This window comes from Hemiscyllium ocellatum, chromosome 24, assembly GCF_020745735.1.
Source record: "Hemiscyllium ocellatum isolate sHemOce1 chromosome 24, sHemOce1.pat.X.cur, whole genome shotgun sequence".
Lineage (NCBI taxonomy): Eukaryota > Metazoa > Chordata > Chondrichthyes > Orectolobiformes > Hemiscylliidae > Hemiscyllium > Hemiscyllium ocellatum.
This window is the reverse complement of record NC_083424.1, coordinates 33,256,667-33,284,180: the sequence shown is the minus strand read 5'-3', so window position 1 is coordinate 33,284,180 and position 27,514 is coordinate 33,256,667. Positions and strand designations below refer to the sequence as shown.

The 27,514-nt window shown below is 42.4% G+C and overlaps 2 protein-coding genes across 2 annotated transcripts in view; one reads left to right on the top strand and one right to left on the bottom strand.

The window, feature by feature from the left end:
* Positions 1-1,057: 1,057 nt before the first annotated feature.
* ficd (FIC domain protein adenylyltransferase) lies at positions 1,058-10,422 on the top strand. The gene is made up of 2 exons (XM_060844011.1): positions 1,058-1,322; positions 8,166-10,422. The coding sequence occupies exons 1-2, from the start codon at positions 1,094-1,096 to the stop codon at positions 9,245-9,247; spliced, it is 1,311 nt and encodes a 436-aa protein (XP_060699994.1). The 5' UTR covers positions 1,058-1,093; the 3' UTR covers positions 9,248-10,422.
* Positions 10,423-11,764: 1,342 nt separating this feature from the next.
* The window catches only part of sart3 (spliceosome associated factor 3, U4/U6 recycling protein), a 40,004-nt gene continuing 24,254 nt past the window's right edge, over positions 11,765-27,514 (bottom strand). Inside the window, exons 13-19 of the mRNA XM_060844010.1 lie at positions 27,254-27,366; positions 24,403-24,479; positions 22,535-22,694; positions 18,115-18,560; positions 16,633-16,785; positions 15,035-15,222; positions 11,765-12,545 (exon numbers count right to left, since the gene is read on the bottom strand). Coding sequence (XP_060699993.1) covers positions 12,356-12,545; positions 15,035-15,222; positions 16,633-16,785; positions 18,115-18,560; positions 22,535-22,694; positions 24,403-24,479; positions 27,254-27,366 — 1,327 coding nt within the window. The 3' untranslated portion in view covers positions 11,765-12,355. The remainder of the gene's footprint in view (positions 12,546-15,034; positions 15,223-16,632; positions 16,786-18,114; positions 18,561-22,534; positions 22,695-24,402; positions 24,480-27,253; positions 27,367-27,514) is intronic.

Genomic DNA, 27,514 nt, shown 5'->3' with positions numbered 1-27,514 from the left:
GAATAAAGTATATTTTGAAATTTAAAAAAAAAGTTGCAAAGTTAAAAATCTCACAACACCAGGTGATAGTTCAACAGGTTTATTTGGAAGCACTAGCTTTCAGAAAGCAGCCTCTTCGTGAAGTTAGTGCTTCCAAATAAACCTGTTGAACTATCACCTGGAGTTGTGAGATTTTTAATTGTTGAAAATGTGTTTGCTGGTTAAAGCACAGCAGGTCAGGCAGCATCCAAGGAATAGGAAATTCGACGTTTCGGGCATAAGCCCTTCATCAGGAATCTTGTCCTGAGGTGGGGTAGGGTTGATTGCAGGGAATGTAGGTAGCGACGCATGGCTGCAAGGGTGGAGCAGAGGATCCGGAGGGAGGTCTGTTGCTGGAGGCTTCGGATTTGTTGTAGGTACAGGTTGTCCTGGTTGGGTCCAAATTTTGTTGGTTGGAATGTAGTTCGGAGTCCGTGTGGGATCAGTTGGTTCCGTAGGCAGCTGCTGAGGAAGGAGATGTGGCTGTGGTAGCGAGTCTGTTTGAGAACGTGGCTGAAGAGTTTCTGTGCAGAGGAGATGACCTGGGGGGTGCAGTGAGAGAGAGACTCATTGAAATCCTTGTAGAGGGAGGAAGAGAGCTTCTTCGAGGAAGGCATCCTTGCAAGAGGATTCGCAGAAGGTTAAAATCTTCGGGTAAAAAATGAGGTCTGCAGATGCTGGAGATCACAGTTGAAAATGTGTTGCTGCTTAAAGCACAGCAGGCCAGGCAGCATCCAAGGAACAGGAAATTCGACGTTTCAGGCAATAGCCCTTCATCAGGAATCAGATTTTGAATTGGGTTGAAAAGCACCACCTGCTCCAACTCAGGTGCAACAAAGCCGTTGCTGACGTCACGGGGTCACTCGGACATGCGCAGTAGCTCACTATTTGATTGGCCGAGGGATGGAGACGTTGCCGTTGTGTATTGGGCAGGGTAATGATTGAAAGACTTGACACCCAATAGATGATGAGGAAAGTCTCAGAGGCGGACCAATGATGGGGCAGGGAGGGCGTGGGTGGGAGGGAGAGGCGGGTCCGGGAGCCGGCGGCCGCGGTTTCCCAGAGAGCGGTCGCCATGGGCCTGGGCGGCAGGCGCCTGTCGGCAGCAGCGGGGGCCGTGCTGCTCGGCTCGCTGACCGCTGTGCTTCTCCCCCAGCTCCGGGACGGTTTGTGGTCACTGCGACGGCGCCTGTGGGAGGTGGCCCTGGACGGCGATCCGAGCACCGGGCTGAGCCTGAGCTATAGCGGGGTGGAGCTGAGCCAGCTGGAGGAGGCCTGGGCCCTCAGGCAGAAAGTGGGACCGGGTAAGGAGCGACAAAGGCGGCCTGGACTGGACTGGCCACTCACCCACCCGGGCGGGTGGTCTCTCTTCGAGGTTGGGGGGGGGAAATCCCGGGTTTCTGAGGGGGCAGAGACCGAGTGAAGGAGGGAGACACACACAGAGACACAGACACAGACAAAGACACTCACACAGAGACAGACACATAACACACAGAGACACTCACACACATGGGAAGGAGACCAGAATTGCACACAATATTCCAACAGTGACCTAACCAATGTCCTGTACAGCCGCAACATGACCTCCCAACTCCTGTACACAATACTCTGACCAATAAAGGAAAGCATACCAAATACCTTCTTCACTATCCTATCTACCTGTGACTCCACTTTCAAGGAGCTATGAACCTGCACTCCAAGGTCTCTTTGTTCAGCAACACTCCCTAGGACCTTACCATTAAGTGTATAGGTTCTGCTAAGATTTGCTTTCCCAAAATGCAGCACCTCGTATTTAGAGTCATAGAGATGTACAGCATGGAAACAGACCCTTCGGTCCAACCCGTCCGTGCCGACCAGATATTCCAACCCAACTAGTCCCACCTGCCAGCACCAGGCCCATATCCCTCCAAATCCTTCCTATTCCTGATTAAGGGCTTTTGCCCGAAACATCGATTTTACTGCTCGGATGCTGCCTGAACTGCTGTGCTCTTCCAGCACCACTAATCCAGAACCTTCCTATTCATATACCCCATTGAAATGCCTCTTAAATGTTGCAATTGTACCCACCTCCACCACTTCCTCTGGCAGCTCATTCCATACACGTACCAATCTTGCCGTGAGAAAGTTGCCCCTTAGGTCTCTTTTATATCTTTTCCCCCCCTCACCCTAAACCTATGCTCTCTAGTTCTGGACTCTCTGACCCCAGGGAAAAGACTTTGCCCATTTATCCTGTCCATGCCCCTCATAATTTTGTAAACCTCAATAAGGTCACGCCTCAGCCTCCAACACTCCAGGGAAAACAGCCCCTGCCTCTCCCTATAGCTCAAATCTGCAATCCTGGCAACATCCTTGTAAATCTTTTCTGAACCCTTTCAAGTTTCACAACATCTTTCCGATGGGAAGGAGAACAGAATTGCACACAATATTCCAACAGTGGCCTAACCAATGTCCTGTAAAGCTGCAACATGATCTCTCAACTCCTGTACTCAATCCTCTGACCATTAAAGGAAAGCATACCAAATGCCGCCTTCACTCTCCTATCTACCTGTGACTCCACTTTCAAGGAGCTATGAACTTGCACTCCAAGGTCTCTTTGTTCAGCAGCACTCCCTAGGACATTACCATTAAGTGTACAAGTCCTGCTAAGATTTGCTTTCCCAAAATGCAGCACCTCGCATTTATCTGAAATAAACTCCATCTGCCACTTCACAGTTCATTGGCCCATCTGGTCCAGATCCTGTTGTAATCTGAGGTAACCCTCTTCGCTGTCCACTACACCTCCAATTTTGGTGTCATCTGCAAACTTACTAACTGCACCTCTTATACTCGCATCCAAATCATTTATGTAAATGACAAAACGTAGAGGGCCCAGCACCAATCCTTCTGGCACTCCACTGGTCACAGGCCTCCAATCTGAAAAACAACCCTACACCACCACCCTCTGTCTTCTACATTTGATCCAGTTCTGTATCCAAATGGCTAGTTCTCCCTGTATTCCGTGAGATCTAACCTTGGTAATGAGTCTCCCATGGGGAATCTTGTCGAAAGCCTTACTGAAAATCCATATAGATCACATCTACTGTTCTGCCCTCATCAATCCTCTTTCTTACTTCCTCAAAAAACTCAATCGAGTTAGTGAGACAAGATTTCCCACACACAAAGCCATGTTGACCTGATTGGTCCTTGCCTTTCCAAATACACGTACATCCTGTCTCTCAGGATTCCCTCCAACAGCTTGCCCACCGCCAATATCAGGTTCACTGATCTATAGTTCCCTGGCTTGTCCTTACCACCCTTCTTAAACAGTGGCACCACGTTAACCAACCTCCAGTCTTCCTGCACCTGTGACTATCAATTATATAAATATCTCAGTAAGAGGCCCAGCAATCACTTCTCTAACTTCCCACAATGTTCTGGGGTGCACCTGATCTGGTCCTGGGGGTTTATACACTTTTACCCATTTCAAGACATCCAGCACTTTCTTTTCTGTAATAGGGACATTTTGCCAGATGTCACCATTTATTTCCCTACAATCATATCTTCCATATCCATTTCCACAGTAAATACTGATGCAAAATACTAATTTTGTATCTCCCCCAGTTTCTGCGGCTCCACACAAAGGCCGTCTTGGTGATCTTTGAGGGGCCCTATTCTCTCCCTAGTTACCCTTTTGTCCTTAATGTATTTGTAAAAACTTTTTGGATTCTCTTTAACCTTATTTGCCCTCCTGATTTCCTCTTAAGTATACTCCTACTTCCTTTATACTCTTCTCAGGATTCACTTGATCTTACATATGCTTCCTTCTTTTTCTTAACCAAGCCCTCATTTTTTTTAGTTATCCAACATTCCCTACACCTACCAGCCTTTCCTTTCACCCTAACAGGAATATACTTTCTCTGGATTCTTGTAATCTCATTTCTGAAGGCTTCCCATTTTTCAGCCATCCCTTTACCTGCGAACATCTCCCAAAAGCTAGTGCTTCCAAATAAACCTGCTGGACTATAACCTGGTGTTGTGATTTTTAACTTTTGTTTTTGAGCTGCATCGAAGGCCCTGGGGCATCTTACTGGGCAGTTGCCACAGCCTCCAGCATTCCCCTTCCTCTTGTCGTGGCCATTAATATCTGGATCCTCAGCAACTTCTTAAAACTACTTCACTTTCCCCCGCAACAACTAGCGTTGAGAGAGACGTAGCTTTTTTAAAAAATAGCAGGTCCTTTGGCTTGTCACCTCATATACAGTGGCGTGTGAGGAGTTTATTTAAATACTACATAAATGTTTTGAGGTTTCCGGTCTCTGCTACCCTTTTAGGCAGTGAGCTCCAGGTGCCTATAGTATGACTTTATTTTTTCTTCCAATCCCCTGTCAACTATCAGTTCCTTACTTTAAAACTGTGTCACCTGAGCCCTATACTGAGAGAAAAGTTTCTTCCTATCCACGCTCTGCCCCTCATAACTTTGCACACTTCATTCAGGTGTCTCAGTTTTCTTTGCTGAGAGGAATTTGTAGTAGACTGTATCACTCCTGCCCAGCCAACATCGAGGTGAATCTTCTCCTCACCCTTTCAGGTCCACACCTTGAATGCAGTAAAACATTCCAGCAGCAGACCACACAGAGCCAGAGGTGACCCAAAGCTTGCTCAGTTGTATTTATTTTAAGGGGACACTTAAAGGAGGATAAACAGAAGATAATGGTTAGGAATGGAATTCTCCAACTGAGGATAGGTGAAGACTTTAGTTGCCAGACTAGCATTGGAGGTATGTTGCATTCTCAAAGGGGTATGGAGCTGGACGGGTTAACTTACCTCGGAAGGACTATAATCAGGTCATACTGTCTACTAGTCTTCACCTACCCTCACTTCACCGTGCGCCCCCGCCCCGCCCAAGTCCTGAATTAGGGTCAGAAACATCAACTTCTCCACCTCCCGATACTCCCTGGCTTACTATGTTCTTCCAGTTTCCTGCCTGTCTGCTTTGGATTCCAGTATATGTGTTCTTTTTGTCTTAAGAGTATAATTATGGTAGTGATCAAACAGTGGGAATTTTAACATTTGGGTAATGGGAGTCAATCTGGGTGAGCAGGCACAGTCTGAATGGTAATTAGTGCAAGTTCAAAATGTAGTTTGTAGGTTTATGGAGAATGACAGATGTTGGCTGACCAGGCAGCCATTCGAATTGTCAAAAATTGGCATGCACGTGTTGGCCCAGGTTATTACACAAACTATTTTAAAGGCCCACATGCATAAATATATTGCCATCGCACTACAAAAATAAATTAGAAGGTACATTGGTCTGTAGATTCAAAGGTCTGTGGCTTACTCTTTCAAGATTTAGGCAGGCGCAGAAATGAATGATGTTAGAGAATTATCCAGCTGCAGGTGAAGGTTTGTAGCTCAGGTTGAGGTTTAGGGTGTAGGTTTGCTCGCTGAGCTGTAGGTTTGATATCCAGACGTTTCATTACCTGGCTAGGTAACATCATCAGTGGCGACCTCCAAGTGAAGCGAAGCTGTTGTCTCCTGCTTTCCATTTATAGGTTTGTCCTGGATGGGGTTCCAGGGGTTTGTGGTGATGTCATTTTCTGTTCGTTTTCTGAGGGGTTGATAGATGGTATCTAGATTTATGTGTTTGTTTATGGCGTTGTGGTTGGAGTGCCAGGCCTCTAGGAATTCTCTGGCAGGTCTTTGTTTAGCCTGTCCCAGGATAGATGTGTTGTCCCAGTAGAAATGGTGTTTTTTTTTCATCTGTGTGTAGGGCTACGAGGGAGAGAGGGTCGTGTCTTTTTGTGGCTAGCTGGTGTTCGTGTATCCTGGTGGCTAACTTTCTTCCTGTTTGTCCTACGTAGTGTTTGTGGCAGTCCTTGCATGGAATTTTGTAGACGACATTGGTTTTGTCCATGGGTTGTACTGGGTCTTTTAAGTTTGTTAGTTTTTGTTTGAGAGTGTTGGTGGGTTTGTATGCTCCTAGGATTCCGAGGGGTCTTAGTAGTCTGGCTGTCATTTCTGAAACTTCCTTGATGTATGGTAAGGTGGTTAGGGTTTCTGGCTGTGTTTGGTCTGCTTGTCGTGGTTTGTTCTTGAGGAATCTGCGGACGCTATTTTTTGAGTATCCGTTCTTCTTGAATACATTGTATAGGTGGTTCTCCTCTGTTTTTCAAAGTTCGTCTGTGCTGCAGTGTGATGTGGCTCTTTGGAATAGTGTTCTGATACAGCTTCGTTTGTGTGTGTTGGGGTGGTTGCTGGTGGAGTTACTTCACTTTCAACAACATAGTCTACAAACAAACCAACAGCACACCCATGGGATCTCCGCTATCAGGATTCATAGCAGAAGCGGTAATGCAAAGACTAGAACAAACAGCCCTACCAACCATCAAACCAAAAATCTGGGTCTGCTACGTAGATCATCACAAAACGAAACAAGATAGAAGAGATATTGAACATCATCAACAACACCCTCAGGCATAAAGTTCACCAAGGAGGAAGAAACTGACGAAAATTCGCATTCCTGGGCATCACAGTCGAAAGAACAGATAACGGAGAACTACAAACCTGCGTGTACAGAAAACCGACAAACACTGACCAAATACTTAACTACACCAGCAACACACACAAACGAAGCTGTATCAGAACACTATTCCAACGAGCCACCACACACTGCAGCACAGACGAACTTTGGAAAACAGGGGAGAACCGCCTATACAAGGTATTCAAGAAGAACGGATACTCAAAAAATATAGTCCGCAGATTCCTCAAGAACAAACCACGACAAGCAGACCAAACACAGCCAGAAACTCTAACTCTAACCCTAACCATCAAAGAAGTTTCAGAAATGACAGCCAGACTACTAAGACCCCTCGGAATCCTAGTAGCGCACAAACCCACCAACACTCTCAAACTAACCAACTTAAGACCCAGTACAACCCATGGACAAAACCAACGTCATCTACAAAATTCCATGCAAGGACTGCCACAAACACTACGTGGGACAAACAGGAAGAAAGTTAGCCACCAGGATACACGAACACCAGCTAGCCACAAAAAGACACGACCCTCTCTCCCTCGTAGCCCTACACAATGATGAAAAAAACACCATTTCTACTGGTACAACACATCTATCCTGGGACAAACTAAACAAAGACATGCCAGAGAATTCCTAGAGGCCTGGCACTCCAACCACAACGCCATAAACAAACGCATAGATCTAGATACCATCTATCAACCCCTCTGAATACGAACAGGAAATGACATCACCACAAACTCCAGGAACCCAATCCAGGAGAAAGATATAAATAGAAAGCAGGAGACAACAGCTTCGCTTCATTTTGAGGTCATCACTGATGATGTTACCTAGCCAGGTAATGAAACATCTGGATAGCAAACCTACAGCTCAGCGAGCAAATCTACACTCTAAATTATCCAGCTATGGGCAGTTCCACATGGCTGCAACCTGTCAACATTTTGTGTAAACATAGGATGTAATGTTGTTTGAGAGAGTTGATATACATTTTGTTATTTATATGACAACTCTAGGTGACTATGGCCATTTGAATTCTATAAAATTTAATCCGTGGATGTGCTCCCTTTTGAATTTTCTGCTTACTGCTTCTTTTAACCAATTCCCAGTAGAAGATTATCTTGGCACTCTGTCCACAGTTATGTAACTAGTGGCTATCATTTTTTTCAGATAATCTAATTATTTGTGAATAGGAATACACTTCAACTGATGATGAAGGAGCAGCACGCCGAAGGCTTGTGGTTTCAAATAAACCTGTTGGACTGGTGTTGTGTGATTTCTGACTTTGTCCACCCCAGTCCAGCACCAGCACCTCCACATCATGTTGTGGATCTGTGCAATACCACATGTACTGATAGCTGAATGCATCCATACCAAGTCCCAGATTATGCTGTCTGTTCTGCCAAACTTTTAATGTTCATTGACTGGAAGGTGACTTGTTTCAAAGTAACTGGATACAGAAATCCAGAACAAAAGTCCATTTTGCAGTCAGTCTGTGACATTTGACATAATGGGTTACAGTTAGCTGAAGATCTGATTATCCTGTGTAGTAATTACAAATGACCGCAAATCTCATCCATTACTGGACTATATGGTGCATTTTGTTCCATTTAAATTAGAAACTGATTTTTAATTTCAGAAATCCAGTTGGAAGCTAAAGCTGCTCTGCACCAGGCTCTGGAGATGAAACGTTTGGGAAAGCGTGAGAAGGCATACAGGCTATTCATGCATGCCCTCAACATGGACCCTAATTATGTAGATGCTTTAAATGAACTGGGTGTTTTCATGGAAGAAGATAAGGATGTTATTCAGGCTGACCATTTATATACAAAAGCTTTGACCATTTCTCCATGTGATGAGAAGGCATTGGTCAACCGTGATAGGACATTACCATTGGTGGAAGAAATTGACCAAAAACAATTTAGTATTCTTGACCGGAAAGTTAAAAAATTGATGGCTATACCCAAAGGGAATGCAGCACTGCACCGTGTAATGGAAGAAAGTTATTACCATCATATTTATCACACTGTGGCAATTGAGGGGAATACACTGACACTGTCTGAAATCAGGCACATCATAGAAACTAGGTATGCTGTGCCAGGGAAAAGCCTGATGGAACAGAATGAAGTTATCGGGGTTGATGCAGCCATGAAATATCTCAACAAGTCTTTAGTATCCAGAATTGGATCTGTTAATATTGATGATATATTACAGATTCACAAAAGAGTTTTAGGATATGTTGACCCTGTGGAAGCTGGAAAATTTCGGACCAATCAAGTCTTTGTAGGTCACCACATTCCTCCCCATCCAAGGGATGTAAAGAAACAAATGCAGGAGCTGGTTCAGTGGTTGAATTCTGAAGAAGCCATGAGTCTACATCCTGTTGAAATTGCAGCCCTTGCACATTATAAACTTGTCTACATCCATCCCTTTATAGATGGAAATGGAAGGACAGCACGATTACTTATGAATCTAATCCTAATGCAAGCAGGTTACCCACCTGTCACTATCCGCAAGGAACTAAGGGCTGAGTATTATAGTGCACTAGACTTGGCCAATGAGGGAGATGTAAGACCATTTATTCGTTTCATTGGAAAGTGCACAGAAATGACTCTTGACTTACTGCTAATTGCAACAACCGATCACTCTGTGGATAAAGGTTTACCTGAAGCTAATCCAAACCATTCAGATTATACACAAACAATTCTAATTAAAAATTAAACTCTCATTATTCCATGCTGTTTAAGGATATGAGTTGCTGGGATTGCCAACAGTCTAAATTTTAGTATCGGTTCCTTTAGTTCAGAAACTTGTCACGTTCTTTACTGAAGGGTTGTGCATGTTAGGCTGTTTTTTGCTTGGCTTTATGATGAGATCCTGAACCAGCCATGCGCATTTGCATTTGTAATGTTGGTTGCTTAACAGTTTGGATCTACAAAAAAAAGCCTACAATCTATTTAGGTATTCTGGGTTATAGCCAGGTACAGGATGTGATTTAAACTGGTCACGTTCTGAACTGGGCGATTGCCGTAACTTAATTGGGACTGCATTTCTTAGGCTGATCTGTGATCGATACTATCCCTGATTTTTAAGTGTCTGTATTTACAGAGACCATTTTACATGGTCTAAATATAAACATTATGGACATGGTGACAGATTGGGCTGTGTATATTTTCAAGAGTTTATAAACTGTGGGATGGACATTTTTTTTAGTGATTGGGTGCAAGGAGTATTGTTCATACACTTTGGTTCGTGTCTCTTGCTAGAAACAGCTAAGTTATTTTGTTTAAAAGATTAACTCCTGTTTAGTATCTCAGTGCTGTTTTTTTTGTTTTGGTGGCTTTTTTTTAGCAATTCAGTAGATTGAGGGGGGAGAAAAATCACCCGTTGTTCCAACTAGTCTCGTACTTACAGAAATTGCAGCATGAAGTGAAGCTGGAGTCTGATGAGTAATTGCTCAAAGCCAAACAACACAATGAACGATTACTGAGTCAGATCATTTCTTTTCAAACGCTACATAACCATCTTAAAAATGTTTTGGATATCCTGATGTTAAGAAAGATGTCGGTCAGCAGATTATCAATGCATTGTATCCAGTTGCTGGTATTCCTGGAGTGTTAGATGTGTTGAATTATGTTGATTGATTTAAAAACGGAATCACATTCCTTCAAACTATAATTTGCCATCATTATAAGAAATTGTTTTTGTTTTATAATTTCTCTACTTTTTAGTTAAAATCTTACACTTGAGAAATTAAAATCACTAAGGATTAGAATAAAAGACCAGTGTTAGCAAATTTCATTGGACAATAACCCAATGGGCCAGTGAGATACTTGTGAATTGAAATTGCACTTTGTCTAAATAAAGCCTTATTTAAATTGTTTGTGAAACATAGAAACATATATATACTATTTAAGATGTAAATAAAGTATTTTGGCATCTATGATATCCTTGACTTTTCCTTCTGGTGGGCTGACGTGGGACAAAATTCATGACTGTTTCTTGATTAAAAAAACATAATCTAATTTCAACTTAAATGCTTACATTGTTTCAAGTGATGTGAAAATAGCAATGTGCTTTGGAAGATGCTGAATATTCTGTCATCAATATTTTCAGTGCTGTGGTGAGAGGGGTCAGTGTTAGAACCAAACGTATAGCTGTGTAGAACAGCTACAACGATTTCTATTTGTACGATTGAGACAAGGTTTACTAGGAAAGGACAGAAAGTGACATCAGCAATGTCAGTTCAACCATCATCCTATTGAAAGGCAGAGTGGACTTGGAGCCGAATGGCCCACTACTTATAGTAAACCTTACAAACTCATTATTTGGAAAGCAAAGATGGCCTTTGATCGTCTCAAGATGAATAAACATTGTCATAATTTTTGAACATTAATAGTTCTTAAACTAAGGCCTTGGTATTTCAGAGGATAGGTAAATGGATTTGGAGTCATATATAGCAAAGATCGGATGAGATGGATTTACCTCCCTAAAATTGACTAAGTAGACAAATTATGATGAAACATTAAATTCTTTTAAGGTTAAGATTCTTGTTAAGCAAGGAAAATAAATATTCTAGTAGAAGGAATGTAGCAATTTGAAACATGAACAGATCAATCACCATCTTATTGGCTAACAAGGAAAACAAAGGCATGATGGCCCACTTCCTGCTTCATCAAATGTCAATTGTCAAACCTATTGTGACATGAGTGCCCCAGTTTTACATAGCACAAACATAATTATTTTTTGCATTCTTTCTCACACCTTTGCCAGTCTAAAGAATATTTCATAACAGGATGTGGATTTGAGGGAGTGAGTGATGTGTATATCATTTGGTACTACCCTCTTATCTACCAAAGCAAGGGGATGTTATTTCATGAACTTTAAGACAGTAGGTGTTGTACAGCCACCTTAGGGGAGGAAAGGTTGCTTCCAATTTGCACAAAGTCCTGTAAACAGCAGTACAAAGGTGATGTTGGTTAAAGATGAATAGCAGCATGCCACTAGGAAATGTCTTGCTCTTCTGGAAGGCAGATGAAGCTTTAGTTTATTCACAAATCACATGAAAGATGATGTGCTGGTAGTGCAGCAGCATACTGATAAATCACTCTGGTAGTATTTCAGCAGATAAACCACAGTCTGACAAAGCTAAAAGTCCAAGTAAGCATACAAATTTTGAATACAAAAATCAGTAATGACAGCCCCAATAGCACAGAATGAAAGGATAGCTTTTGTACCTTGTTTTAAACAGTTTTTAATTGGTTCAAGTGCAGTGTATTCAATGACATTTACATTTTCAGGGAACCTGCTCCTGCCCTTAGAGGGCAGCTGAAGCCTTAATTTAACACATCCTGACTGTTCTGTGATTTTTAACCAATGAATCCAAAACATGATCCTTAACTAATGTTGCATTACAATTCATATATAAAAATCACAGCAATATCAAAAGTAACAATGAAATGGTCCCTGTGATCCTGCTGTAATGTAAATATTTTTACCAAAAATGCAAAACAGTAGCTTCCAGGGCACTTGTTTAAAACTAACCAATTAAGTTATAAAACACAATATCATAAACAAAACAAACATTAAAGCCATTCTCTGTAAATACAATAGAGCAACTGCTTAAAAAAATGTTGACAAAGCAAAGCAACATGGAGCTTCCATCAAGGATATTTAACACTTGTCAAACTCTTAAAAAAATTGATTATTTACATTTCAGTACTGTTCATAAGAATCTCTAGTCATGCCTAAAGATGCAAATAGTTTCTGTAAAGACAGTTCACGTTTCCAGACATCCAGCAGTGTAACAATGATTGCTGTAACATCAGGTTATTTTTTCAGCAGCATCTTTGCAAAATCTGCATTCGTCATCTTTTTAGTCTCTCCCATTACAGAGGAATCACCTTTGGAATTGCCATCCTGATCCCTCAAAGTACCATTTTCAGTATTCGCTGCAGGTATAGGCAAACGTTGTAATGCACGAGGTACAAGTGCAAGCTGTGTTCGACCTTTGCCCCTCCTAGAAAAAAAATCAGCGTTAATGAGAGCATTCGCATGAATCAACATGTAGTGTCAAAACTGCTGCAAACCAAGAAAGTTCTGGACACAATTCAAAAGTCATATTTCTCAGTGCTATCAAAATTTACTTTTGTACATTTATACCAATGTTCCTATTGTTTCCCCTATGTTTCAATGTGCATATTGGACTTCACTTTGGATGGGTCCTGCCCTGCCTTTTTAAATAATCCTATCCTCATTCTCTATTAGTTGATACTTTCTTGTCTTTTATTCTTGCATTTTACAAATACTACTACATACTAGTAATAAATATCAGCGTTCTACCTCTTTTTCACTTAGTAGATAAGTTGAATGCTGTTTTAAGGGTTTCCCCTCATCAAAATCTCCCTGAATCACATCTCACTACATCCCATTCCCAAAACTCCATGATAGTGACTTTACGTTTCATTTCAATCTGCTCGCTTACATTTTCAGTACCATTCAGGCTTCTCATTTACAACTTGTTACTCATTCAAGCTACTCGAACTGTGGAATTTTATATTTCCAAGCTATCACGATTTAAATAAGCAATTTCAACCTGCACCAAAACACACTTTCTATCCCCTGACCCATGCATCATGGTCATTGCAGACATCAGTCAATTTCCTCCTGTATTAGCCTTGCCCACACCAACCCTGCCTAAACTAACACTTCCAAGGTTATAATTCACTATCATGATCACATGATCTTGTTTTCAACTCATTGTCATAGTAAATGCCAGAATTTTCCCTATTAGTACATAGATTTATATTTGCGATATGTAACATATACCCCTTAATCCTTATCACTTACATATGCAATATGCATATATCCAAGAAGCCCTAATCTATATGCAGCTCTTCTATGTATAAGAGGAACAAAAAAAATCATAATTGTTTCTAGTGAGGAATAACTGAACTTAACTTCAGACGTTTGCCATCTGACTAGAAATTCTGTCATCATAAATTTCAGAAAGACTCAAATTCAAAATTAGATTTTAGATCTGTGATATACAATTACATACATAGATGTGTATTACTGCTAAATTATTTGCATTGCTGGTTTTGACACATGCACCTGGTTGGAGCTGAAATGTGTTGCTGGAAAAGCGCAGCAGGTCAGGCAGCATCCAAGGAGCAGGAGAGTCGATGTTTCGGACATGAGCCCTGCTTCAGGAATGAGGAAAGTGTGTCCAGCAGGCTAAGATAAAAGGTAGGGAGGAGGGACTTGGGGGAGGGGCATTGGAAATGCGATAGGTGGAAGGAGGTCACGGTGAGGGCGATAGGCCAGAGTGGGGGTGGGGTGGAGAGGTCAGGAAGAAGATTGCAAGTTAGGAAGGTGGTGCTGAGTTCGATGGATTTGACTGAGACAAGGTGGGGGGAGGGGAAATGAAACTGGAGAAATCTAGGTTCATCCCTTGTGGTTGGAGGGTTCCTAGGCGGAAGATGAGGCGCTCTTCCTCCAGTCGTCGTGTTGCTATGATCTGGCGATGGAGGAGGACCTGCATGTCCTTGGTGGAGTGGGAGGGGGAGTTAAAGTGTTGAGCCACGGGATGGTTGGGTTGGTTGGTCCGGGTGTCCAGAGGTGTTCTCTGAAACATTCCGCAAGTAGGAGGCCTGTCTCCCCAATATAGAGGAGGCCACATCGGTTGCAGGGGATGCAGTAAATGATGTGTGTGCAGGTGAATTTGTGGTGGATATGGAAGGATCCCTTGGGGCCTTGGAGGGAAGTAAGGGGGGAGGTGTGGGTGCAAGTTTTGCGTTTCTTGCGGTTGCAGGGGAAGGTGCTGGGAGTGGAGGTTGGGTTGGTGGGGGATGTGGACCTGACAAGGGAGTCACAGAGGGAGTGGTCTTTTCGGAACGCTGATAGGGGAGGGGAGGGAAATATATCTCTGGTGGTGGGGTCCATTTGGAGGTGGCGGAAATGACGACGGATGATACGATATATGTGGAGGTTGGTGGGGTGGTAGGTGGGGACCAGTGGGGTTCTGTCCTGGTGGCAATTGGAGGGGCGGGGCTCAAGAGCGGAGGAGCAGGAAGTGGAGGAGATGCGGTGGAGGGCATCGTCAATCACGTCTGGGGAGAAATTGCGGTCTTTGAAGGAGGCCATTTGGGTTGTACGGTATTGGAACTGGTCCTCCTGGGAGCAGATGCGGTGGAGACGAAGGAATTGGGAGTATGGGATGGCGTTTTTACAGGGGGCAGGGTGGGAGGAAGTGTAGTCTCTTGGTTTACATTGTCACCACCACAAAAGGGACAACTCTATATAATTGAGCCACAAATGATTCAGATGTCTGTATTAAAAACAAGCACAAATTACATTTATAATATATGTTCCTTATTCAGCAGCAATTATTGTCTGAAATAAATGGACGACACAATCAGCTTTGGTTGACCATTCCCAACTCACCAATTATAACTGTATCATCCACATAGCTATTATAATTGTTGTAACAATTTGATTCACACTTACGCTCCATACACCTGCCGAGGAAGCAATGAGCCAGAAGATCTGCTGGTTTCGACCTTGGTAGTCTGTTTTCTCTGGGGTGGATTACTGATGGCTACACTGATTGTGTGATCTTTAATTACCATGCCATCCATCTTAAGAACAGCCTGGGAGGCTTGGGCTTCATTTTCATATTCAGCATATGCTAAACCCTGAAACAGAATTCATTCAAATATTATTCTGCCTTCAAATGGGAAACAACTAATATTGAATAGTTGCTAACAGGCAGACACGTATGAAAAGCTTTAGAGAAGATGTGTAGCTCAGGTTGTAGGTTTGCTCACTGAGCTGGTAGATTTGCTCTCAGATGTTTCGTCACCATGCTCAGTAATATCATCAATGAGACTCCAATGAAGCGCTGGTGTTCTGCCCCACTTCTACTTGTGTGTCTTGGTCTGTTGTGGTGGGTGATATCATTTCCGGTTCTGTTTCTGAGGGGTTGGTAAATGGGGTCCAAATCGATATGTTTTGGAAAAGACATGACCAACAATCAGTAGTATCCATAAACACTGACGAAAAGGGCCACCAGTATGACTGGGACAGGCTAAATAAAGACATGCACGGGAATTCCTCGAGGCTTGGAATTCAAACTGGAACTCCATTCACAAACATATCAATCTGGACCCCATTTACCAACCTCTCAGAAACAGAACCGGAAGTGATATCACCCACCACAAAGACCAAGACAGATACATAGCAAGCAGGACAGAACACCAGCACTTCATCGGAGACTCACTGATGTTACCGAGCATGGTGACGAAACACCTGAGAACAAGTCTACCAGCTCAGTGAGCAAACTTACAACCACTCATGAAAGAAAACAGTCATCACAGATTCGCCACATGGACTCAAATGATACAGCAAACTTAAAAGCTAATGGGAGTTTTCCTGGTTTTCGTCGGTAGACTTCAAATTTGAGTCTCAAATCTGGCGATCTGTAGGCTACAGGACACCCTGTTTGGAGCTAATGCTGTGGCAATTACGTCACAATGACTTTCAAGTTAAAATTACCTACAGGGCATAACCTTCCCACATAGAATTTCAATATTAGTTTAAGAGCCAAGGAACAGACCATCTTGTATACTGTGACAAAAACTGAGAGACCATAATTTAATGCAGAACAAATAGTCATAAAGCATGGAAACAGGCCCTTTGGCCCAACTCGTCCATGCTGACTAGGTTTCCTGAACTGAACAACATGTCTGTGTTTGGTCCAGATCCCTCTAAACCTTTCCTATCCATGTACCTGTCCAAATGTTGTAACTGCACTTCCTCTCGCAGCTCATTCCACATACACACCACATTGTGTGTGAAAATGTTAATTCAACATGAGTGTTCACACTAAAACCATCAAAAGCCAGGTCAGCCAGTGCAACGCGCAGAAGATTTTGCTAGTGACCAGGAAATGTGATTTAAGATTTAAAGTTCCCAGACTTGCGAACACAAAGTCCCTTTGAAATCAATCAGTTTCCGAAGAGTGGAAATTACTCAGTTTGTTCAAGGTACAAAATATTCTTGTTTCACAAGCAACAAACACTTCCTCAACATGTAAGAGGATGTACCTTTGGTTTTCCAGAGCGGTTAGTGACAAGACGAATGTCCTTTAGACTTCCATGCTCTTTGCAGATTTCTTCCAGTTCCTCTTTAGTGCAGGAGAAAGGTAAACCAGAAATAAAAACCTTGTGTTTCTCCAAGCTAGTGCTGTACCTAAATACCTGGAGAAGAATGGGCCGAAAACATTGCGAAAAACAGGTTTATTTAAAGCTCTGTTGCTTCTTGTCAATGTAGCGAATCTTAATAAAGACGAGTTGCTCATTGTTGTGTTTTACTGTCTGGGAATGACTTGCAGAATAGCAAATAGTAGAAAATTAGATCAAGAGTCATGACAAAGGAATATATTAGAATCACAGAAATGTAATAGTATAGGAGACAACTATTTGACACACTGGGTCCTGTACCAGCCAAAAGTTACACATCTAGTCAAATCTTACTTCCTGCCTTTTTATCCATAATCATATGGTTATCGTGTTCTTTATGATTGTTGCTTATCTCCACGTTTTAGACTCAGTCAAGTACTTTTGAAATGTAATCACTGTTGTATCGGCAGGGACTACAATAGCAAGCTCCCATCAACAGTAACATATAATGACTAGATAATCTACTTTAGTGAAGCTGATAAACATTGGCCAGGACACTGTCAATAATTCCTCTGACCTTCTTTGAAAGGGTCCCACCCAATTTTTCATATCATTTCGGCAGGATGGGGTTCAACTTGACGTCTCCAACTCCTCCAACAGTGTAACACTCCCTCAGTACTGCGCTGGAATGCCAGCCAAGAGTTTAGTGTACACACCTAGCATTTGAAGCCAGAGCCTTGTGATTCAAAGGCAGGAGAGCTACCAACTGAGCCACAACTGACATTCCATGACTCACATCCAAGCACCTGTCAAATGCAGCAATGGGAATTTCTCACTCTATCATCCTTTTAAAGCAACAAGATCCAGATCCCCACAATCCTCCCAGTAAATAAACTTTATTATGTACCCTCTCATTTTATCAATTGCTTTATATAAATGTACTCCTGAATACTGACCTCTTTAGACAAGGAAATAGGTCATTTCTACCCACTCTATCGAGGACCCACAGAATTCTACACCATTAAAGTCACCTCAATTGAATCACCCCTCAGTTTCCTTTATTGCAAAGGAAACTGCTCCAGCCCATTCAGTCCTTCCTCATAACTAACCTTATCCATTCTTTATTGTGTCCCTTAAACATTTTGTGACAAAGGTTCGCTAAGGATCAAAGTAAACATTGATTGAGGTGACAGCAAAATTCACTGAGGTGCACCTCATCAAGTGTATGAATCAATTTGGTTGGAACCATATCACAAACATTACAATGGGATTGAGAAATGTACCAGAATTGGTGGTGAAGTGGGTCCTTTCACTTTGGTGCATTAGAATTCCTTGAAAGAAAGGAAAAGTTGCAAAAGACAACGAAAAATATTCAAAGAATATCATAACAAACACCAGATGTAATACCTTAAAATCTGGATTCTTTGTTTTATCAACACAGGGTGAAACAAACATTGGCCGGCCTTCTAACTCCTGGCGGTCCAGCCGCAAGGCACTGGTGGCTGCTTTCTCTTCCTTAAACTCCACATAACAATAGCCTCGAAAAAGTCCCCTATTATTGTAAACTGGGCGGACATCTGCAATTTCACCAAAACTCTGAAACATTTCCTTCAGCCTCTCCTCAGGGTTGGGCATTGAATATGACAGATTACTGACAAACACAGTCAGGTTATCCTTGCTGTCGTCATGAAGAACTTTGTTCCTTGTGGCAGCTGCAGCCTTTTGTTTCTGCAATGCTGGAGTCTCTAGGATCTTTGTGCTACTTTTACGACCAAACAGACCACATTCTGTAGACAGATCTTCTTCTTCAGTTTCTTCCAGCTCCAGAGCTCGAGATCTTTTATTTGGTTGATCTGAAATTGAAACATGCAACATTAGAAAGCTCCCTTCTGTGGTCATAAATGGCACAGGAGAATGGGAACACAAAAATTAGGAGCTGGAGTAGCCAATTCAGCTCCTCGCACTATGTCACTACATAAGATCATGGCTGACCGGATTGTGGCATCAACTCCATTTTTCCTGTCACCTTCCCATAACCTGTGACTATTTAATTAGTGACAATACATTCAAAGGCCCATTGTTCTCTGGAAAGAGAATTCCAAAGACTACTGACCTGAGAGAAAAGATCTCTTCTCTACAGAGTCTTAAAATAGGAAACCTCCTAATTGCTAAAAATGTGTCCCCTAATTTACACTCCCATACATATCTTCTCAGCTTTCACTTCACGCAAGTACTAGTACTACCCAGCTCTCTGAAGTAGAATTCTGCAGGCAGACAAACTGAAGTAACTAGGAACCTGCCCACTGCTGAATTAAAACCCAAACAGTGGTTAAAAAAAAAGACTAGTCGAACAGGAGGATAATTCTAAAATTTGGACTTTGCACTAAAACCACAACAAACATTTCTAATATATCTCATAGAAGGCAAGAAAGAGATGGGAAAATGGAACATAAATATCCATTGACATAACTGTGCATAGGAGTGCAGGAACACCTTATATCACGTAAATGTATTTTTCTTTATACACATTTTAAAAATTATGTTTATTCTCAAACTGATAAAAGACTCAAAAAAACTGGTGAATTCTAAGTAACTCCGTTTTCCTATTTCCTGAATTACATTTATATTTGAAGCATTACATATTAAAACAATGAGTAAAAGTATCAAATGGAGTTGATTTTCAACCATGCCCTGTCAAGTATCTCGCTCCTAACCATATTTGGCTCTGACTCCTTGTATAATGCATGGACAGTACATTAGAATTAAAAACAGGAAATGCTGGAAATGCTCAGCATCTATGCAGAGAGACCGAGTTAATAGTTCAAGTTAATAATCTTACTAGATGACAGTTCTCCTTTGAACAAAAAAGTTTACGATCTCAAAGAAGTATGAGAGACTAGATGGAAAAAAAACAGTGGGTCAATAACCAGAGGCTATAGCTTTAAAATAATTGACAAGGCATCTCGCCAGGAGATGAGAATTATTTTTCCTCCTGCACAAAAAGTCACAAAGATCGAGAAAACCTTAGTCAAAAGGATCGCAGAATTCGATTCCGAAGATAATGTTAAACAGGAGTTGCACAAGAGTATGAGGAACACATCATCTGGAATGTGGGGCAAAACACAACCGCACTTTCAAGAGCACCCACAAGTAATGGGCAAAATAGCCTCCTGCAGTGGAGTGCAATCTTAATCCACAGCAGACAACGGCTGCTAATTGAATAGTAGTAGTATTCAGGATTCAGCAGAAATGAAGGTAGGCATGAAATTGGAAATTTCTGCTCCCGCTATGTCATACTGAGTGGTTGATCTGTCAGTATTCACTTTCCATCTCAGATACCCAATTGATAGACCCAAAATGATGTCACTGGACTCATATATAGTCTGGATTAATGGTGCTGGAAGAGTACAGCAGTTCAGGCAGCATCCAAGGAGCAGCGAAATCGACGTTTCGGGCAAAAGCCCTTCAACAGGAATAAAGGCAGAGAGCCTGAAGCGTTGAGAGATAAGCTAGAGGAAGGTGGGGGTGGGAAGAAAGTAGCATAGAGTTCTACCTCCTTCCCAAGATCCACAAGCCTGACCACCCTGGCCGACCCATTGTCTCAGCATGCTCCTGCCCCACCGAACTCATCTCCACCTAGCTTGACACTGTCCTATCCCCCCAGTCCAGGAACTCCCCACATATGTTCGAGACACCACCCACGCCCTCCACCTCCTCCAAGACTTCCGTTTCCCCAGCCCCCAATGCCTCATCTTCAACATCGATATCCAATCCCTCTCCACCTCCATGACCAGGACCTCCAAGCCCTCCGTTTTTTCCTCTCCAGACGTCCCCAACAGTACCCTTCCACCGACACTCTCATTCATTTGGCCGAACTGGTCCTTACCCGTAACAATTTCTCCTTTGAGCCCTCCCACTTCCTCCAGACCAAAGGGGTAGCCATGGGCACCCATATGGGCCCCAGCTCTGCCTGTCTCTTTGTCGGCTACGTAGAACAGTTGATCTTCCGTAATTACACAGGCACCACTCCCCACCTCTTCCTCTGCTACACTGATGACTGCATAGTGCCACCTCGTGCTCCCGCGAGGAGGTTGAGCAATTCATCAACTTCACCAACACATTCCACACTGACCTTAAATTTGCCTGGACCATCTCTGACACCTCCCTCCCCTTCCTGGATCTCTCCATCTCCATTAATGATGACCAACTTAACATTTTTTACAAACCCACCGACTCTCACAGCTACCTGGATTACATCTCTTCCCACCCTACCTCTTGCAAAAATGCCATCCCGTATTCCCAAATCCTCCGCCTCCGCCGTATCTGCTCCCAGGAGGACCAGTTCCACCATAGAACACACCAGATGGTCGCCTTCTTTAGAGACCGCAATTTCCCTTCTCACTTGGTTAAAGATGCCCTCCAACGCATCTCATCCACATCCCGCACCTCCGCCCTCAGACCCCACCCCTCCAACCGTAACAAGGACAGAACACCCCGGGTGCTCACCTTCCACCCTACAAACCTTCGCATAAACCAAATCATTCGCCGACATTTCCGCCACCTCCAAGGATATATTTCCCTCACCACCCCTTTCCGCCTTCCACAAAGACCGTTCTCTCCATGACTACCTGGTCAGGTCCACGGCCCCTACAACCCACCCTCCCATCCTGGCACTTTCCCCTGCCACCTCAAGAACTATAAAACCTGCGTCCACACCTTCTCCCAAGGCCCTAAAGGAGCCATCAAAGTTTTGCGTGCATATCCACTAATATCATTTATTGTATCCGTTGCTCCCGATGCGGTCTCCTCTACATTGGGGAGACTGGACGCCTCCTAGCAGAGCGCTTTAGGGAACATCTCCGGGACACCCGCACCAATCAACCACACCGCCCCGTGGCCCAACATTTCAACTGCCCCTCCCACTCTGCCGAGGACATGGAGGTCCTGGGCCTCCTTCACCGCCGCTCCCTCACCACCAGATGCCTGGAGGAAGAACGCCTCATCTTCCGCCTCGGAACACTTCAACCCCAGGGCATCAATGTGGACTTCAACAGTTTCCTCATTTCCCCTTCCCCCACCTCACCCTAGTTCCAAACTTCCAGCTCAGCACTGTCCCCATGACTTGTCCGGACTTGTCCTACCTGCCTATCTTCTTTTCCACCTATCCACTCCACCCTCTCCTCCCTGACCTATCACCTTCATCCCCTCCCCCACTCACCCACTGTACTCTATGCTACTTTCTCCCCACCCCCACCCTCCTCGAGCTTATCTCTCCACGCTTCAGGCTCACTGCCTTTATTCCTGATGGAGGGCTTTTGCCCGAAATGTCGATTTTACTGCTCCTTGGATGCTGCCTGAACTGCTGTGCTCTTCCAGCACCACTAATCCAGAATCTGGTTTTCAGCATCTGCTGTCATTGTTTTTACCTCATATGTAGTCTCCCTCACTTATTCAATACATATAAATGCTTTATAACGAATCAATGGCTGTCACTAAATTACCTCTGTCACCTAAAAAAACTCATAGCTGTAAACGGAGGGGTTTCTGGTACATTTGATAAACCATTACACCACAAGACTAAAAGAATGCAAGCTTTAACTTACCCAGGTTAAAACTCAATTTTTTTTTAAAAGAAAGAATTTGCCCTAATTACTGACCTCCACCCCCTCATTGAAATGTTGCTTCACTTAGAAAAAAGCTGAAAATGTGTTGCCGGAAAAGCGCAACAGGTCAGGCAGGAGATTCGATGTTTCGGGCATAAGCCCTTCTTCACTTAGAAAAAAACCTTATAATTCAACTCAATGAGTCTTCTCAGTAGGTACTGTACCTGTTTGGCTGCCCCATTCCTCCTCATCTGCTTTGCGTTTGTCTCCAGGTAAGGCCTGTTTCTGGGCCTTTCTCGCAGCTTTCTTTTCAGATCGGCCCTTCTTCCGCTGCATATTTTTCTCTTCTTCCTGTTTTGTGAGCAGGGCTTCCTTCTCTGCCGCCTTGGTAAAGTATTAAAGTTCAAACTTGAAAATTTAAATTCACCTCAAGGAGTACATTTCTTTCAACAACATTTACAGCTAATTTCTGTGTGGCTTGATTGAGTGAGAATCAAGAGTATTAAGAAACATTAATTAGTCAGCTCAGTGCATTGCATAATCCCACTCAACTCTATAAAAACTAATACCAATCACTTAATGCACTGTTAAAGAATTAACAAAACTTTCACAAATGTTAAAAACAGTTAGAACAAAACCCTACACAATATCAAGGAGATGTATTGCTGCTCCAAAGTTTTGTTAATCTTGTTGTTTCTCCTATTTTCTTCATGGCAGGTCATAGTTATCACATGGAATTGATCTGCTCAGAGTAGAGGGTGTTTGAGTGATGTGGATGAGAGATAGGGAAGCTGTATAGGATGAACACCTTTCCTCTCAAGGGAGTGCTGGTGGAGAGTCCATCCTTGTGGATTGACCGATTGCCTGATAAACTCACGGCACAACAATGTTTTGTCACTGTCTTTCATTATAACTGCAGACTTACTGTATTCAGAAATTTCTTTTCCCCCGGACACTCCATATCTTTTCATGTGCTCAACCAGTTGTATGTTCTTTCCAGTGCCTGACTGATAAGCTTTATATCATCCGACAACCTTCTAGTAAGCATTTAACATGTGTACTCCCTGGCTGTTAGCTGTTGAAATATCACTGACCAAATTATCTTTCCACCCACCTGACCAGAATGTTTTGCAGCATTTTGGTTTAAATTTCAAATTGCTAGCTTTCACAGAATGTTCCTGGAGTTTTATCGACTTTGCACTCTTTCTTTTCCTGTGTTTAACCAACATTTAAACGCCTACTTGTCCTTCTGATACAAGTTACACGTTCAAATGTTAAAGCCTGCCATTTCTCTTTGGAGACTAATCGATCTGCTTACACATTTCCAACACGTTCTGATCTTATTTCCGATCTCCTTTTTTGATCTGCAATTAAAACAGAAGCCATCCTGATCTTTAGAACGTGGTCTCAAATTTCCTTGGACTGGTTCTGTCAGCTTGGTTTTTTCACAATGAAAAGTTAAAACAAACAAGCCATTGCTCGGAGTTATCTACAATAACACCGAAACTTCCTTCTGATTCATAAATAGGGCTGAAAATCCCTATTTGTTGCAGATATTTCTATTGTTTGTTATGCTGACTGGGGGGCCTAACCCTAACCCTATCACACTTGACCTAGAAAGCACTAAGCAGCATCCATTTGTGTTGCATTGAACCTGGGAGTATACAATACTGAGAATCCAATGCCAAAAATAGGAAAGGAACTCTAGACTTCGGTGAATGGAAGTTTTTAATTCCAAAGAACACACAGAAGGGAAATTCAGAGGTTAAGTCATTTCAAGACTTGTCTGCATGCCTTTCCAATGATCAGCCCAACCACAGCTTTGGCAGAAGTTATTTGCCAGCCTCTCTCAAGGAATATTCAGAATCCGAGTGTGGGTAGCACTGTCTAATCATGTTAGTAACCACTCCATACCCATCAATAAAAGATGAGTCATAATCAGAGAGGTACAGCATGGAAAAAAAGACCCTTCTGTCCAATTCATCCATGTCAACCAGATATCCCAACGCAATCTCATCCCACCTGCCAGCACCCGGTCCATATCCTTCCATCGAACTCACCTGGCCAAAAATACAATTCGCTACATACTTACTTTGGCTCTCTGCTCATTAACTCGGTTAAGTCGGGTCTCAGTCTTCTCTACAGCTAGGTCCCAATCTTCCAAAGAACCTGAAAAAGGGGAAATAAAAGAATAAAACATGTTTTACTACTCAGATTGAGTTTTATTTTTCCTGTTTAAGCTTCTTCTAAATTACTGAAGGAGGTGGTTGATGCAGACTTGACAATTATTATGAAGAAAATTATTTGTTACAGAATTAGCTTGTGCTGAAAAACAACCTGGGCAATAGAACGGATTCATTCTGGTTATGGACTAGACCAACCCCCTTCAAATATATCAAGGAGACGGGCTTAGAGCCTAACGTTTGTCTTTTTTAAAGGGCAAGTTGTAAGGTGCTGTGTTCCAGTTGTAATTGAATTGGTTACACTACTCAGCTTTAAGCAAATCACACTTTACTCTTACTCTATATTAAAAATACAAACAAGAATAATTGGAATAACTTAACTCTACTGGAAAACTGAACAGAATAATAGATTATTTAACGACTAAATAGCAACTGTTCCAATATGGTAACATTATAAACACACCCTTGGCAAAGGCAAATTCAGTAAAATAGATTGTCTCACATGCAATTCTTGCAGCAGAGAGAACTCCAGCTTTTAGCTGTAACAGAGAGAAAAACAACAGCTTCTACATCCAGCTTGCATTAACTGACCTCAGGTTTAGACTACTGAAATGAAGCTCAGCACTTCTTGGCTAAAGGCAGACAAATCAGCACTGGGTACTAGTCCTGTCTGTTATTTAGTAACACATGCTCATTGTTTATATTGGACACTGGGCGTAAATATGTCCTGATTGAGCCTTGATCCCTTTTTGGCCTAGTACCCACTGAATGAAGTTAATACATGAATGGGGGTCACTTGGCTAAGGCATTGAAGTATGATTAGTACCTGTGGAACACAAGGAGTGAACATCGTCAGCACAGAACAAAAGTGAAAAAGATAAAAAAACTTAAACTTATGTAGCAGCACCTTGTGCTCAGAATGTTCCAAATCAAACTATAAATAAGAGTCATGTTGAAGCAAATATGGGCAGCTCAATTTGAATGCAGTAAATTAACGAATGATCAGATAATTGTTTTTAATGGCAATGAAAAAAAATGTTTCCAGGATATTGGGAAACTCCTTGATTTTCTTCTTCACCAATCTTTTCAGAGATGTTAGAATCCACCTCTGGAACAGGGTGGACATGAACCCTGCGCTACACTACACTACCACTCTGCCAGTAGAGCCTGTTATCACATAACACATTCATGAGATTTTGGCTTAACATCTCATCTCACATTGTACAGCACTGAAGGGTCATCGTAGCTAACATTCTCACAATTATTGCAGGTTTTAAATCTACAACCTTTTTGACTCAAAGCTGAGGGTGCTACCTAGATGAGTCAAGTTGACATTTCATTAACTTTGTATAATAGGATGATGATTTATTGTACTTCGTGACTTCATACGTCCTTAAAAATCCTTTCTCCCCTCTATGATTTACAGCTCGTCTCTCTAAAAGGCTGAGTACACCTATTTGGTGTCCGAGTTCTCTGGCATTTCATACTAGTGGGTATTTCACGTGTGCAATTTCAGACAGTGCAAGGTGACAGGTTATTTAACACTGTACAACTCTCAAGAAGCTGAGCTTAATGGTCTAGAAATAACTTACTTTTGTGAGTTTGATAACACAAATTGATCCTATCCTTAACCAAAACCCCTTCACAAATACAGTTTCCATCCAGCGCAGAAACAATTTTTGTTTTAAGCTTAGATAATGGGCAATATAGAACTTCTATATTGGGCTGGAATCAACTAATTAATCATAGTGCAGGAATGGAATCTGGTATGATAAGGTCTATATGAGTGAATATTAAAATATGGGAGAAAGCTTGGACTGCAAATGCTACATCAGAGTCGAGACTGTAGTGCTAGAAAAGCACAGCCAGTTAGGCTGCATCCGAGGAGCAGGAGAATCGACGTTTCCTAACGACTCCTAATGAAGGGCTTATGCCCAAAATTGCGACTCTCCTGCTCCTCGGATGCTGCCTGACCTGCTGTGTTTTTCCAGCACCACACTCTTGAATATTAAATATGTATAGCATTTATTTGTGATGTCATTGGGATAGTTCATTCACTGAAGAGAAGAAAGTGCAGTATGTTTGAAGGCAGAATATGTCAAAAATCTTTCAATTTCTAGAAACTACAAAGCAGAAGAACCTGAAGCTTCCCCCATCCAACGGCACTTGCTCCATAGTTTGAGAAAGAACTTATCACAACTGTTCAATGAGACAATGCAATACTGTAACTGCATTTGACTATCCATAAGTAGGATCTTGATTCTTGGCAATAAATGTTCCGTGACAAGGTCTTCTAACAAAATAAAGATGACACTTAGTTGAAATAGCCAAATGCAGCTACTCAGTAGACCTGTCACATGGAAATTAGTGAGGTGCACTCTGGAAAACGATTTATATCTGCGACAGGTTCCAAGGAATACATTAACTTTCTCAGAGTCCATAGGAATGTGACAGCATTTGTGTTAAATCATTGGGAGAAAGACACTCCTGGATTCATGTAAATATTACCCTGAGGCCTCTCATCCGCTGTCTTCAATATAACTCCGTTTCAGAAATAACATTTCACAAATTTCAATCCAAAATAACAAACATTAATTGTTCACTTTTCCAAGCAGGTCGTCCTTTACTCGGCCAGCACAGGCAGGGACTGTATTAGCAGCTTCGTGTTCACTCAGCCTCGCTTCATTTTCAGCCTCAATCACCTCCAAGGACTCTGGGTTTTTTTAAAAATCAAGCGCTTATCATTTTACAATAACTCACCCTCCACCCTTTCGAAGGCAAGCAGCACATCACAGACATGCTCAGGATAGTCAGTGGTACATTGTACTGCTCGATGCAAGGCCTTTCTGCAGTGTTGACTGTCGCCATGAGCTCTGCAACAAGCAAATAGAAAGTAGGTCAAATGCTATAATATATCCAAGTACATACACAAACATTGACAGTTATGACACCTTTTATGAAACCCATAAATCCAGTGTCATTCTCTTTATCAAAAGCTATATTTTTTGATGGTCACAGTTA